Source organism: Botrytis sinoallii (genome assembly GCF_014898435.1).
Source record: "Botrytis sinoallii strain Bc 23 chromosome Unknown BSIN_003, whole genome shotgun sequence".
NCBI classification, from domain to species: domain Eukaryota; kingdom Fungi; phylum Ascomycota; class Leotiomycetes; order Helotiales; family Sclerotiniaceae; genus Botrytis; species Botrytis sinoallii.
In genome coordinates, this window is record NW_024066030.1 from 2975322 (window position 1) to 2987890 (window position 12569).

General features: G+C 43.1%; 4 protein-coding genes across 4 annotated transcripts; 1 reads left to right on the forward strand and 3 right to left on the reverse strand.

Moving 5' to 3' along the window:
- Positions 1-2044: 2044 nt before the first annotated feature.
- On the reverse strand, positions 2045-2437 carry EAF02_002485 (uncharacterized protein; the record flags this gene model as incomplete). Its single annotated transcript, XM_038898533.1, has 1 exon — positions 2045-2437. One exon carries the CDS (start codon positions 2435-2437, stop codon positions 2045-2047), a length of 393 nt encoding a protein of 130 aa, XP_038762225.1.
- A 2695-nt stretch (positions 2438-5132) lies between these two features.
- EAF02_002486 (uncharacterized protein) lies at positions 5133-6635 on the forward strand (the record flags this gene model as incomplete). The annotated part of the gene is made up of 3 exons (XM_038898534.1): positions 5133-5272; positions 5373-5647; positions 5708-6635. 3 exons carry the CDS (start codon positions 5133-5135, stop codon positions 6373-6375), a joined length of 1083 nt encoding a protein of 360 aa, XP_038762226.1. The 3' UTR covers positions 6376-6635.
- Positions 6636-6705: 70 nt separating this feature from the next.
- EAF02_002487 (uncharacterized protein) lies at positions 6706-9014 on the reverse strand (the record flags this gene model as incomplete). The annotated part of the gene is made up of 4 exons (XM_038898535.1): positions 6706-7702; positions 7765-7850; positions 7911-8529; positions 8575-9014. The coding sequence occupies 4 exons, from the start codon at positions 9012-9014 to the stop codon at positions 6706-6708; spliced, it is 2142 nt and encodes a 713-aa protein (XP_038762227.1).
- Positions 9015-9848: 834 nt separating this feature from the next.
- EAF02_002488 (uncharacterized protein) lies at positions 9849-11661 on the reverse strand (the record flags this gene model as incomplete). The annotated part of the gene is made up of 2 exons (XM_038898536.1): positions 9849-11212; positions 11262-11661. 2 exons carry the CDS (start codon positions 11659-11661, stop codon positions 9849-9851), a joined length of 1764 nt encoding a protein of 587 aa, XP_038762228.1.
- Positions 11662-12569: the final 908 nt, after the last annotated feature.

The following is a 12569-nucleotide window of genomic DNA, read 5'->3' on the forward strand; positions in this document are numbered from 1 at the left end:
GTGTGTTATAAGTTGCATCTCTGTTCTTTCTAGAAGTTTCTGAGCTAAGAAAGCGAAGACTGTGAGTTTTGGTCTTATGGTGGCAAATCCAAGAAGAGGTTCACAGTCTAGCTTTTCTTTTTCGCATGTGCGATCGCATGTGCGAATCCATTTCGATGGAGAGACCAGTCGTCTGAGCTCACCATTCACAGGGAATTTATCGAGCGATCTTCCCCGATGACAATTGATGTTGTGTTTCATGAAGAATGAATAAGAGTTTCTCAACTTTCATAAAACTCGCGCGAGCTATGGTGCAACCAGAAAAATATACCTGCACCACAATCTCACTTTACTGTAATCTTTAGCTTGCTTTGTCTAAAGGAAAAGTTGCTAGTGGCTGCTGACACAAAATTCCCCCATCGGGTGGGGAATATCCAAAGCTTACTGGGGACGGGAGGGTTGTAGTTGCACTACAACTCAACTATTCAGGCCCCGACTGAGAAAACAAGAAAGCAATCTCCTTTCTGTCCTTGAGCTCCAGACATGAACATCTTTTTCAAGCACACTTCTATCTTAGTCACAAACTTGGATATTTTACACACATCTTCGTAGGTTACAATTCAGTTCTTTTAAATGAATGATTGTACATTGGATCTGAAGGAAATATAAGAAGTCTCAATTTCATAGAAATTATCATATCTGGGCATTCTAATCTTCCATGAATCATTACTGGAATTCTAAAGGACATTTTGTCGTGGAGAAAGCTCCGCAAATCGCTATCTCGCCTCGAAAACGATCGCAAGTTTGCCTTCGAATCATGCTTCCAGTTTGATAGGACAAACACCTAAACTGAGCAATTATTTCATTCTCTTACTGAACTGACAAAAAGACGTTTAGCAGAGGATCATGTTCATGAATCATCCTGCGCTCATTCAAGATAAATGAGATTGAAGAATATCAGAAGTTGGCTATAAAAGGCTTCGCTTCATAACTAATTCTTTTTCCCTCCTTTCTTTCCATCATCAAATACAGCTTGATACTTGGAAAATTCATCTAATAGTTATCAAAAATACTCAAATTAGTACTGGTAGTTGGGCTTTCGATCCAAACCGAGCCTCCAAGCCCATTCATTAAAACAGAGCCAGACTTTCCGCTTAAGATCGAATACAACATCAATAAAACCTACTTCACCACCAACCTAATCATGAATATGAATCCCTACCACGTCCACGTCTATCCCTACGTCCAGTACCCCCACCACGAGTTCATCCAACTCCCAATAACATCCGCGACTATTACGCATTTCCTCAAAACCGACTCCCGCCTCTTCGAATCGTACACGGTAATAATCAATCGAATGAAGTTGTACGAAGACACCCCATGAATGTGGGTAGAACCATGGAACCCAATGCGAGAATTAGTGGGCCATATGATAGTCCTTATGTTCGATATGTTACTTATCGGAGAATGGGATGGGGTCCGTAGTGGTGAGAGGGGACTGTGAAGGTGTGGTGTGAGTTGGGAGTGATGGAGAAAGAGAGATTAGCCTGAGAGAGGAAGGCAGTCTGAGGGTAGAAGTGATGCTTGGCAGGAATGTATAGGGCATGGTTTTCACATGAATATTTTTAATGATCTAGAGATATAGATGAAGAACTAATAGTAGACTTTGTTTTATTCATGTAGCTTGTGCAATCGCGCGAAGACGACTTGTACTGCTCGATATAAACATTTGAGCCTGAAAACTCACGATCCAATCGTCTGGACTATTGCAAAGTCATGAAGCGATTTCCGCAACGACCCGCCACTTCTATGATACATAGATTAACGCCCCTTGTTTACTTCTAGTAGATATGTATTATGAATGGGGACGATGAATGATCCTGATAATTCTATAACACTTTCAGCATTAAACCGCGGCGACCCAACAGTAATGAATGGGTGGTTCAATGCTGTGTTTATGATGTTCCACAGAAAAAGACCGGAGAAACGATACCACGACGTGGACGAGGTACGCTTGAAGACGGTTAAGATGATACATAAAAAGGAAAGCTAGATTACATACGTTTCACCCGTTCAAGGTCATATTTAGATTCTGACTCAGTACTTGTGGTACCGGTTCCAGCACCTCCCGCATCGCATAACCATTTACAGGATCAAACTTCTCCAATCCTTTAGGATCTCGAATTGGCGGCAAGTTGAAGTCAACTCCCTGGAAACCGGACTCGTTAAGACGCAAGGACAAAGGCATGTTCAGTTCCCAAAAGGTATCGATTGGTTCGGGGTTGTGTAAATATATCCCGTTATGACCTTCTCTTTTGTGGTCGTATGAAACTCGGGGTGATCTCTCGGGGAGACAGAGTATGGTTGATATGTTGATGCCGTGTCCTGATGTGTATGACAGAGTGAGGCGTTTGCGACAGACTAGACACCATGAGGGTGTTGAATTTTCAGGATCCATCGTGAGGGGTAGTAGATGATGATTTTGGATGAATTTGGTAATGGATTTGATAATGAAGAATACGCAATTAGAATTCTGTTGGTATTAGAATAAGTGGTGCGTAGATGTATTGGATACTTTGATTCTGGTTATAATGTCTTGTACTGTGTTTGAATTTCAGAGATTGTAGAAGGTCAGAATCTAAGTTACAGTATATATTCAAGGTCACAATGGAAAGAGCAATTGCGGCGGTGAGCACGATAGGAAAGAGGCATCGTGATGGAAGAGCAAGAATGTAATGGGAAGCTACTTCCTCGTCAAACTCAGTCCATCGTAGCTTTAACTTCTCAGATCTTTTGATTCCACACAGTTATCAATGGACGCCATCAGACATTCATCAACTCCAGAGAGGTACGTTCAAATTGAACTTGCGAAGAAAGTAGAGAAATTGTCGGCTTGGGAGATTTTGTTGCTCGCTGAGTAGCGCCCTATTGTAACATGAGTTCTTCGAAGTAGGAACAATGTCAATTGATCAGATCTTCTTTGGAATCGCCCATCATACTTCGCCTCGCTCCTCCCTTCAACATCCAAAGGGATGGGGTACATTTTATGTCGCGTAAATTCCGTTTCTAAAACATAATTAAGTCCTTTGCACCATTTTCCATCTTCTTTGAATCGATAACATTATTGATCCGAAAGCGCTCTCTGAAAGGTTTCTGTTCCAGTTAGCATTTGTAACTTTTCCTCAAAGATTACACCACTTTTGGTGCTCTGGAGCCTTATTAGATGAGAATCATCAGGGTTGAAGATACTCGAAGCCATCAAGCGGTAGTAGATCTGATACGCACCAGAAGCTCATGCTGTCTTTCGAGCTAATGGACATCAATTGAAAGTCTGCAACAGACTTCCTGAATCTGCGTTGATGGCTTTCGGAGCACACTGTGAGAACATGTAAGAATTCCGCAACATTTCTAGGTCTGACTTATCTGATGGAAGATTCTCATTCGTGGTGACTAATCCTCTCTGGCTGGACCTAGTGGGCTCCCGAAGTACTTGAATGATTGGTGATCTAATTAAAATACCGTTCCCTGCGTTCCACATCCCAATTCCCGACACTTGCATGTCGTAATTTCATGTGCTTTTTGTCATAACTATTCGCTTTGTTTACGGTAAAACGTCCCCATGTCATATCGTATAGTACTCCACTTCGGCCCTAAAGATGTCTAAGCTATAATAGTCCGCTCCCGGAAACAGCCGACTAGTTTCTAGTTGGGGAAAGCGAATATCCCCAGAAAGCGAATTGCCCCTATGAGATTTTGATAGTAATTTTTTTTTTCAAAGTCAACAGAATCGAATGGTTTGTATCACAAGATCTTGTTTTTAACATGATCACAAAAAAATATTTATCATCAGCTTTATTAAAACAAAACCATCCAACTATATAACTCTTAGTAATATCAATTTAGATTCATCAACATAACTGGTATTATGATTTCACAGAAATAAATCGCTTTCCGGGGACATTCGCTTTCCCCAACTAGGAACTACCTAGTCGGCCGTTTATCAGAGCCGGCTATTACGGGGGTGGGTGGAGACGAGGGGAAATTCCTCAAGGCTTCGGCAGAAGTAAACGAATTCTCGGCGCCCTCAATCTATCCCTGCATCAACGTGGGGATTGAAGTGCCATTACGAGATACTCGTGCTGCCAGAAAGTATGCAACTCCTGCCTCAATAGGATTAAGCTACTGTGGGGAAGCTCCCTAGAGCTTGAAAAGGGAATAATGCAGTAGGGCTTCAATATAAGCAAGCCATTCAATTGAATGATTTTTCCAAATCTCCCATTAATACAGACCGATATAGTGTTGCATACTTTCTGGCCGCACGAGTACCACGGCTAAAAATTAAGAAAATCGGAAGCGAACGCTTGCTGTATATCTCGTGCATCATGTAAATTAGGAAAAAGAAACGAAATCGAGATTGATTCTAGTTTTCGGAGTTTGCGGTCTTCAACAAACGTGCGACGCGTAGATACTCTGAATGGAAACTTGGTAAACACCGCTTTAACGCATAATTTTCCATAATTTACTGACAGACAAGCTTCCCATGCACGGACTCAAGCCCCGGTAGAGCATTGGTCTACCCCATATTATCTTGTCCTAGTCAGGGGCTTCGTCCAACGTTGATTTTAACCTTCTTTGAAGTCTCCTTCACCTCACATACAACAAAATATGTATGGATGTTCAGGGGATCAAGATTGATTTTGAGGTCAAGTGCTTCGGTAAAACAAGGATGTTCAATCTACCGAGTGACATTCCGCTCACGCAGCCTCGTCTTGATTGGAGCTGATGCTGATTGCAGCCGATGTCAATTGACCTTCTGTATAGAGTTCCGAAGTTACATTTGGAGGGAGCCGTTCGTAAAATTGGTGGAATGTCGATCTCGTCATCATTAATCAGCGATGGAGAGTTTTTAGAAATGATTGCTTTGTGATACAAATGGCGGGTAAGCGTCGGCATAATGCCAGTGCACAGCAGAAATGGCGAGATTATTGCAGTTGGTCACGATCAGCATCGTTGGCAGATCTATCCATATTTTCTTTCGTGGGAAACATATATAGGTGCTTCCCATCTTCTATGGTGTTTATTCATCCCAGAGCAGACCACGGGCTTTGGAGTCATTTTTTACTCAAATCGTTCCTGCTTCAACTCGGTCCAAAATGTACTTCTCAACTGCTGGAGCACTTGTCGTGAGCAGCATCTTTGGCACTTCATTCGCCCGGGTAAACAATGTTCCAATCGATACTTCGACTATTGACGAGCTTTACGCTAAAGCCCTCAAAGAAGATCAAAATTGGTCGTAGCTTCAGGTGGTGATGGTTAGTAACTTCTTCGATGACTATCTTTGATCTCATCGTTTTTCTGTAAGAATAAACATGTATTGACAAACTTATAGCCAGAGTCCAAGGTGAAAGCATGAAAGCAGCTTGGGCTGCGCGATTCCCAAAAATTGCTCTCGATCTTACAGTCAACCTCTCCAAATACCACGATAGTCGAATTGATCGAGCATACTGGGCTAAAAATGAAACCGTTGATATCGCCGTTCTTCAAACTCTCAATGATTTCCAAAGATGGAAAGAAGACGGACGTTTACTGTTTTACAAGTCTCCAACTTTCGCTGATCTCTATTCGGGAGGGAAGGATCTCGATGGTGCTTTTGTGCCTATTTACATTGGTTAGTATTTCTTGCTTGGTAAATTTTGCTCGAGTATATGGTATTAACTTCTTCCTTAAGGCAGCTTCGGAACTTTCTCTTGGGACAGTACCTACGTTTCAGCATCCGACGCTCCAACCAGCTATGCTGACCTCCTAGACCCAAAATGGAAGAGTAAAATTGTGGCCACTTACCCTAACGATGACGATGCAATCGGCTATCTCTTCTCCATCATCATCGAAAAGTACGGTTTTGAATGGCTCGATGCTCTTGCAGCACAAGATGTTCAATGGGTCCGCGGTACCGCCACCCCAGGGTTTGTCATACGGGACAACCACAACAACGCCACCAAATCCGCATCCGGTTCTTCCCCTAAAGGAAGAGTTCTCTCATTTACCACTTATCCGCCCTCAAATGAAACATACTTTCAAACGACCCAACCAGCAGCCCCAGAACAGTACATGGCATGGGCACAAACAGCTGCGGCTTTTGCTTCTACCAAGAGACCTGCTACTGCTAAACTTTTCTTGGCTTGGATTACCAGTGATGAATGGCAGAAGGCTTCAACTTCTGGATCGCCTAGAAAGAGCTTGGATATCGGAGGCACGGTTTACACGAGTAACACAACACAGACTAGTGGGTTTAGACAGTTTATGCAGGATCGTAAAAGAGTTGAGTGGTGGAAGTTGCAGTATGAGACTACGTTGGGAACGGCTCAAGGAGTTAGTCCTTTGATTCTGTACCCATAGTTTCAGAGATCAGTTGGACTAGAAGCTACAGGAGAGCTAATGGAAGCAGAACGAGGAGGCGTGGACTGACGGGATTGTTTGTATGATGTATGCTCTATGTATTTTTCAAATTGTATATATTATTTTAGTGGTGTAAAAGTAGTCATGGGTTACTGTTGAGCTATTGCAAGAGTATCTGCCACGAGTTCATTTGAAAACCTGCTCCTGCTAAACCAGACCCAAACAGCAGCTTCGCCGACATCATTCTCGTCGACGCTGCTTGAAGTGAAGATGGCAATAAGTTTGGTGTCATGATTTTCGCCAGAGAACAATGCCACATGAAAGTTTTACTCAGCTAAGTCTGATATTTACATCCAATATAGAATTTTGGAACAACTCATCGTAAGTATAGCGTGACTTATCAACCCATGCGCCGGGAACAAGATTCATTAAAGGCGGATCTTCGATGAGCGACCAAAAGTCTCCAGCAAATCGATCCGTTGGTTCTGAGAACCAAAAATTCCAATTCTCAACACAAGGACCGTAGGTAAAATCAATAAAACTAGACCACCCTAGTTCATAACTGATTACCGGCTTCATAGGGCCCCCAAAATCAAAAACTTCGGCTCGGTTTATGCGACTCAAAAATACTAGTGACTCAAAATCGTCGCGCTTTCCCATCTTGAAGATAGATCGTTCTTTTTTGCCATATTGTTCCAGATCAATACCAGAAGACTTCAATATCTTGACCCAGTCAAACATATGCCGTTCCCTGTGGTTTATTCCTGTTTCGAACACGGTGTCACTCAAAATATTCTGTAGAAGTGTAAGTCCACGATGGCCAGTCTCATAGAGAGGAACCTGTGCTACTATCAATTCCCGTAGAAGTTCTTCCCATGATGGGTGTCCAGAGTGTGTGAAAGAATTTCCCCCGGAGTTACATTTTATCTTATAATTCCTAAAGGCAGCAACTTGCAGACATAAGACCTGGAAAAATTCTTTCAGTGCTTCTTCATTGTTGTGCAGCCTGACGTAGAATGAAAGTTTTGACCCGCCGAGCAATGATCTGACGCACTGCTGGGTATTGTAATTCCTGCTCCGTTTAAACAATCTCGTTGCAATGTTGCATTTTTCTGCGAATAGGGGCTCATTCAAAAATGTGTGGTGTTGTATGTAATTAAATATTTCCACAGGCATATCTGTTTCCTCGAGAAAGTGACTGTTGCCAAGAAATTCTTCTTCCGCCCCTCCTTCAGCAAGGATGCGAAATGTTTCCAAATGTTCCTTCCGGTTGTCGTTCTTAAACTTCGAGCATGGCGAAGAAATTAGATACTGCAAAGGGGTGGCACTAGCATTTTTGTTCAGCTATTGCGGAACATCTAGTCAAAGTGAACTTTCAAAGATTCTTACCCTGTGCAATAATCTCCAGCTGAAACATCGGTATTTGCAGAAAAAAGCAACTTACATATATTATAATGACAGTTATGTGCTGCTATCTGAAGAATATTAGAGGTGTGGAAATAACTCAAAGATTCGGAGACGTTTTGAAGACTCACATGGAGAGGAGTTGCTCCTACCCACTTTTGCGTAGATTGGGTCAAGTAAACGCTGTCAATGCTGCAATGGGATCTGTCATTCACAAACCCTGTCCGTTCTCGTAGCATCCTTTGCACATTGAGGATATCACCACTAACGACACAATCAAGGAAAGCCGTATCCCCGTCCAAAGTGCGACATGTTTGAATGTTGATATTCCATCTCAACGAGGATAAATCCTTCGTATACATAACTTGCCATGCCCTGCGGGGTATCCAAGCCGGGGGGTGGTACACAGTTTCGGACTCCTGGAAAGCCCCTTTGTGGTTTTTCTTGATAACTTTTTGCATTCCGATTGACCCAAAAGCGAAGGTGATCCAACTTGATGAATCGTATTGACTCATAGTTTGAGAAGATTCTTGTTCATAAAAATCATCATCCACTGGGAGTCTAGCTTTGGCCTCCATGGTGATATTGGTGGTTTGCGCTAGAACCGCACTATCCATAGACACTTTTGTGCTATATGTAGGCTGGGAGAGTCCTGAGTTCAAGAGGCGATTCTGCCAGTGTTGTAAGAAATTATCGAGTGACGCTTGTACATTTGAGGTGAGAGTTGAGGACTGCTGTTGTAGAACTGTACTAAGATACGTCAGTATTAGATTAATGATTGTTACAGAAACTCACTTCATCTGCCAAGATATGGCTAAATGCATGGATCTAGTGGCATTTTTCATTCTCTTTTTCAGTTTTTTTAACTGCTCCGCCTTCAATCGAAAATGGAAACGCACAATGGGTTCTGCCAACGTTCTATTGGAGTTGATATCCTTGGTCAGGGCGTTGACAAGCCCGTCTAATTCCGAAGAAGCATTCTGACATAGTTTTATACTCTGATCAAAGAATCCACCTGTAGGATGACATGAAGATGTGAGCTGCGCTTGCTTCTCCAAAATACTGCGAAGGATGGTATGGTGAATTTCAATTTCGCATACAAGGAAAGCGATATCGTCGGGTGCATCCTGGATCTGGTACCAGTAGCTTTTAAACTTGATGATGCTAGACGCAAGGTTTCCAGCCAACTGCGCGATACTGATCCCGCTGGCAATAGTTCCCAGAACTTCGGCCATCGTCAGTGATTGTGCTAAAAATTTATGTTCGATATGTATGAAAAAGTCTGAAGAGTTAGAAGATAAGTTTTGAGAGAGATAAAAAACGATCCAGAAGTACCCTTCTTCCCACACTGCGCCATTTGAGACAGTTCGAGGCTCGATAGTCGTACGGATGCAGTCAAACGCTTGATGTCGCACCAAACTCTTCTTCGCCACCACTATGTGCAAAGTGGCACTAATCAAATATTCGGAGCATGTCTGATCGGGAATTCGCATTTTGATCAGGCAGTGCTGCGAGCCTTGGAACAGCCATATTATCAAGTATTACCAATCGTTGTTCCAAAAAACAAATTCGCCTTGTTTGACAGGAGTGGAATTGGCAGGCAGATTTCTCATTTGATCCAATAGTTATTGCAGAATAAGAGCTTGTATTCCCAATAAGCAGGTATCCGCATTCTTCCAAGCCAGTTGCCATGGCATGAACTGCGCCGCGAGCTCAAATTACCTGCACTCAAACGAGAAGCACCATGTCCAGCAAGGCTTTCACGAAGCCATAAGGTCACATTGCGAAAAAGCCCAGAGCTTCCTTCCTGATATCGTAAAGACCAAAAAGAAAGGGAGATCTGGCAATGGTGCGCGTCAGTGATCAATCAAGATTCCTCGCTGAAGTGGTATTGTGTTGTGAGGACGAAAAACATCGGAGGATAATGCTTCCCAAACACGGGCCACCGTATGATGGAACTTTCGGATTATTCGGTACTGGTCTACGAAGTGGCACATTGGAGTGTTGCAATTTTTTTGTGTTGTACTAATCACATGAACCTCTAATTATTGGTGTAGATACCTTGCTTATCAGTACTGAAACTGTTCAATCACATCCTCCCTCCCTAAGAAGCCACATCTCTCTACTAACCTCTCTCCCACTATTCCGCTATTCCCTCCATCACTTCCAAGCTTGCTCATTCCCCAGTTTCCCCCTCCGATGACAAAGATCTCTCCCTCTCCTCCCCTAGTTGGCCACGCGGATGTCCACCCCGCCATCGATCCATTAATCTTCGAAGGGTTCCCATATTTTCCAAGCGAAATCCACGACAACGGTAAACTTTTCGCCAACGCATAATCACTCTCCGTAGGCTCAAAAACATATCCTGGAAGGTCGAAATCCGTGACATTGAAGAGATCAATATTGTTGAAAAGATACGCAAGCTCACTAGTGTGGATAACCCCAAACCCAGGATCACCCGTAGCATTGAGATAGGAGGTCAGAATTGTTTGATTTCCAACGTACAGATATGACGGTGGATTTGTAGTGTTGTATTTTTTGGCCATGGCTTGACTAAATAGAACAGTGGGGCAGGCGAGCAAGATATCCCGAAAAATCTGGGCGCAGCGATAGTACTCGGCACTTAAGTTTGCGCTGGGATCGGCTTGGAATTCGGATACAGGATACAGATCTAAGAGCTCATCAAATGTAGTGGTATTGACGTCTCTGTATAAGTTGGACAGGAAATCTCTTGTATCATTTGCGGTTTCAATGGTGATCGATGTGAAGAGTGTGGCGTCGTCTTCCATCCATCCACCAATGATAGGTAATTTGGCAAATTTCCCTTGTGCGAGGAGTTTCGATGCTTTTTGAGGAAGGAAGTCTTGGTCGACAATCGGGAGATAGATATCTCCATCATTGCTGTCGGCGCTGTCGACTTCTTGGTCAATCATGAGCTTCAAGAGAGTCTCCATGGGGAGTGATCGCAAGCAGGCAATCGTCGCCATCGATTGATAATCAGTAGTATTGCATCCAGCAAAAGCAGCAACTGCAGCGGTAGAATTGAAGCTGATATCTGATGACATAGTTGGCTCGAGTGCAGTGCTTTCCATCACAGCTGCGTGAAAGGGTACAGGCTTCGAGCCTCCGTACGCGAGAATTTGCAAACCAACGCTTAAACCTCCTGAGGATTGTCCGTAGATTGTCACTTGGTCTTTGTCTCCCCCAAATATTTCAATGTTTTTTTGAATCCATTCAAGGGCCAATCTTTGATCCCGGAGACCCACATTGAGAGACTTGTTTGGTCTCAGAGCTTCAGAAGCTGCAAACCCGAAAATGTTGAGACGGTAGTTCATTCCAACGTAGATTACAGGCTGACCGCCTTCAACCGAGGCATGGATAAGTCCATCAGGTGCAGTGGTCCTTTCATTGACGGTGCCGTCAATTAATGAACCTGCATTGGTTAGTGGCTTCGAATAATAGAGATTCATAGACTTACTTACCTCCATAGATGTAAACCATGACTGGCAACTTTGAGCCATCCTTAGCCCAAGATGGTCTGGCAATATTCAGATTCAAGCAGTCTTCTGAAATATTTGTGACGTTTGTTTGGAACAAGAAGCCCGCGCCGGGAGGCTGAGGGCAATCAAAACCCGGGATTGTAGCATTGTAATGATAGCCGTGGGGAGGGATGAAAGCTCGAGGAGGTGCGAATCTGTTTTCACCACTTGTATCTAAACCGTATCGGATACCCCGGAAAGTTTCCACCCCTTTGCTAGAGGTAACTCCTGCGTACGAGACATTTGTCCTGTGGTCCAGAACAAATGGTTTAGCGTTAACATGATCGGTCAGTACAGATGAGATCAACAAACATGTCGTCGACCGCAAAGACGAGAAGAGCATCTTGACTTTAAGCAAATTGAGGTAAGGATTGAGACGAATGATCTACGAAAACTTTCGAGACTATCACGCCTTTTGGTATAGAAGTTGCATATCCGATTATTCCATCTAAATCTATGAATCCCACTTTGATCATTGTGAGGGATTTGTTCTCGTAAATGAGATCTACGAATAGCGTCCAATTTGAGTTGGCACGTGTGGATCTCCTAGCTCCACTCAAAATTCCGGAAGACTGATCTCAAGTTCTCAACCCTTTGACTTCTGATTCACTAAGGATTCAACTTTGAACGTCAGCGAATTTCGAAAGCTATAAGCATAAGTAAAAAGGTGTGACTTTGCTAAGGGGTTTTTGAAAATTGCCCATCGAGATTGCATCATAACTGAATTTCCATTCGCCAATTCTCTTCATGCTAGACCCCTCTGGCTAAATCCACTAACGGTGTGTTTGGGGAATCAATTCATCTCTTCTGATACGGTCAGAAATTTTTAAAAAACGCATAACCCCTGGCTGGAGACTGATTGATGCAGATAAGATCGCAAGCATGTTGCTTGCTATCTTATCTGATTGAATGTCACTGCTGTCACCATCCACTGCCTATCCCAAAAGGAAGTGACTATAGTTTGAGATACTTCTTCTTGAGTCTCGACCCATCGATTCTGGAACGGAGAGACGCGTATAACTCTTGAAAAAATGTTGTCGCTTCTTATTTTCGAGCGAGAAAATCGATAAAGTGGATTGAAATAGATCAATTTTGATGTAATTTAACAACTATAAACTCAAAAATTCAACCCTACTGAGAAAAGTTGTATGGGAAGTTGTTGATTTGATATGGTAGTTGACCATCTGCTCGAAGACACAGAGATTCCCAAGAATTGACTTCTGTACAATCTGGAGGGGCTCTCTCACTGGG